Genomic DNA, 1,512 nt, shown 5'->3' on the forward strand with positions numbered 1-1,512 from the left:
GACAGTGTTCCCTCTGGTGGTGAGCTGGGCAGTCCCGGGTGGAGGCGGCCCTGAGGGCTCTGCTCTGCAGCCACAGCTGGCTGAGGGTTTCCGTCCCTCTCGGGATGTGGTTTCTCTCACTGTGCCCCTCGCACAGTAATACAGGGCTGTGTCCGTGGCCTTCAGGCTGCTCCACTGCAGGAAGGCAGTGCTGATGGAGTTGTCTGTGGAGATGGAGACTTGGCCTTGGAAGGACGGGCTGTAGCTCATATCAGAATCATCAGGGTATATTCTTCCCACCCACTCCAAGCCTTTTCCAGGCATCTGCCGCACCCAGCTGATCCAGTAGCTAGTAAAGCTGTATCCAGATGCCTTGCAGGAGATCTTCAGAGACTCCCCAGGGCTCTTCACCTCTGCCCCAGACTGCACCAGCTGCACCTGGGCACAGACACCTGTGGAGACAGGAATCAAAGGTCAGAGGCTTTCTCCTCCCAACCCTTAGGGGACCTCAAACCCTGGGCCATCTCTGTCCTGGGAGAACAGCCATGAGGAGTGCAAGGATTTTGACAGACATCATCTTGGAAGGAGGTTAGAAGGGAAAGCAGTAAGGACCCGAGATGAGTGTTGAGTGAGACACCCCTGTGGAGGATTGTGCTTTTAAATGGATGTCCCCACTTTGCATATCTCTGCCCTGCCCTCCAGGTGAGAGTCCTCAGGCCTTAAAAATCTAGAACTCCAAGACAAGGGGAGGTGCAGGGAGAGACCTGAGATGGTCCTAATACCCCCACACACACCTACACACACATTGACATTATCACCCTGGCTCTGGACACCACAAAGCAGGGCCTTCCCATCCCAATGCATCTCTCAGTCCACATTGAGGGAGGGGAGGTAGAAGGTCTGTGTGAGTCTGCAACCTGAGGGACCAGAGAGACAGTACAGAGGGTCCCCACCTCAGTTTCTGGGGGAATCCAGAATGCATCCAGGTTAGAATGTGTCTGTGTCTCTTTAGGGAGGGCTGTGAGGACACCGACCACCCAGATGGTGCCTTCCAATGGACCTTCCAGGTGAACCTTAGCACCATGCAGTTGCAGTCCACTTTTTTTGGCTGAGTAGGGAACCCAGGCCTGAGAGTGTGGGCTTACTCAGAGCGGTCTCTCAAGTCCATGCCTCTTTCAATCAAAGATGAAGGTCTCAGACTCTGAGTCTTCATGTTGAATGTGGACCTTGTTCCTTTCTTTATTTTAGACAATATAACTTTGTCCATAAGAGGAGTTTATTATTAAACATGGAGGACATACCCTCCTGTTCATTTTTCTAATCTATCTCTGAATATCTGCATGTTGTGCCCTAAAGCGTAAGCAAACATTGTGCTAAGGACCATTTCTACATTGTCTTCAGATTAAGAGACACAGCTTACAAACAAGGGGCTAGTTACATGGCATGGAGTCTCCCCTCCTCCTCCATACCACTCTTCACTCTGCCCCCTGAGATGGACTTTTACTCTAAGAAATCTGACTCATGACTGTCAGA

General features: G+C 51.6%; 1 protein-coding gene across 1 annotated transcript in view; it reads right to left on the bottom strand.

The window, feature by feature from the left end:
* Nucleotides 1–120: 120 nt before the first annotated feature.
* The window catches only part of LOC103213361 (double homeobox protein A-like), a gene marked incomplete at its 3' end in the record, with an annotated part of 42,348 nt that continues 40,956 nt past the window's right edge, over nucleotides 121–1,512 (bottom strand). The window contains exon 3 of the mRNA XM_007959169.2: nucleotides 121–431. Within this exon, the coding sequence (XP_007957360.2) occupies nucleotides 121–431 (311 nt within the window). The remainder of the gene's footprint in view (nucleotides 432–1,512) is intronic.

The sequence above is a fragment of the Orycteropus afer genome, unplaced genomic scaffold (genome assembly GCF_000298275.1).
Source record: "Orycteropus afer afer isolate SDZICR_OR568_19922 unplaced genomic scaffold, OryAfe1.0 scaffold01708, whole genome shotgun sequence".
NCBI classification, from domain to species: domain Eukaryota; kingdom Metazoa; phylum Chordata; class Mammalia; order Tubulidentata; family Orycteropodidae; genus Orycteropus; species Orycteropus afer.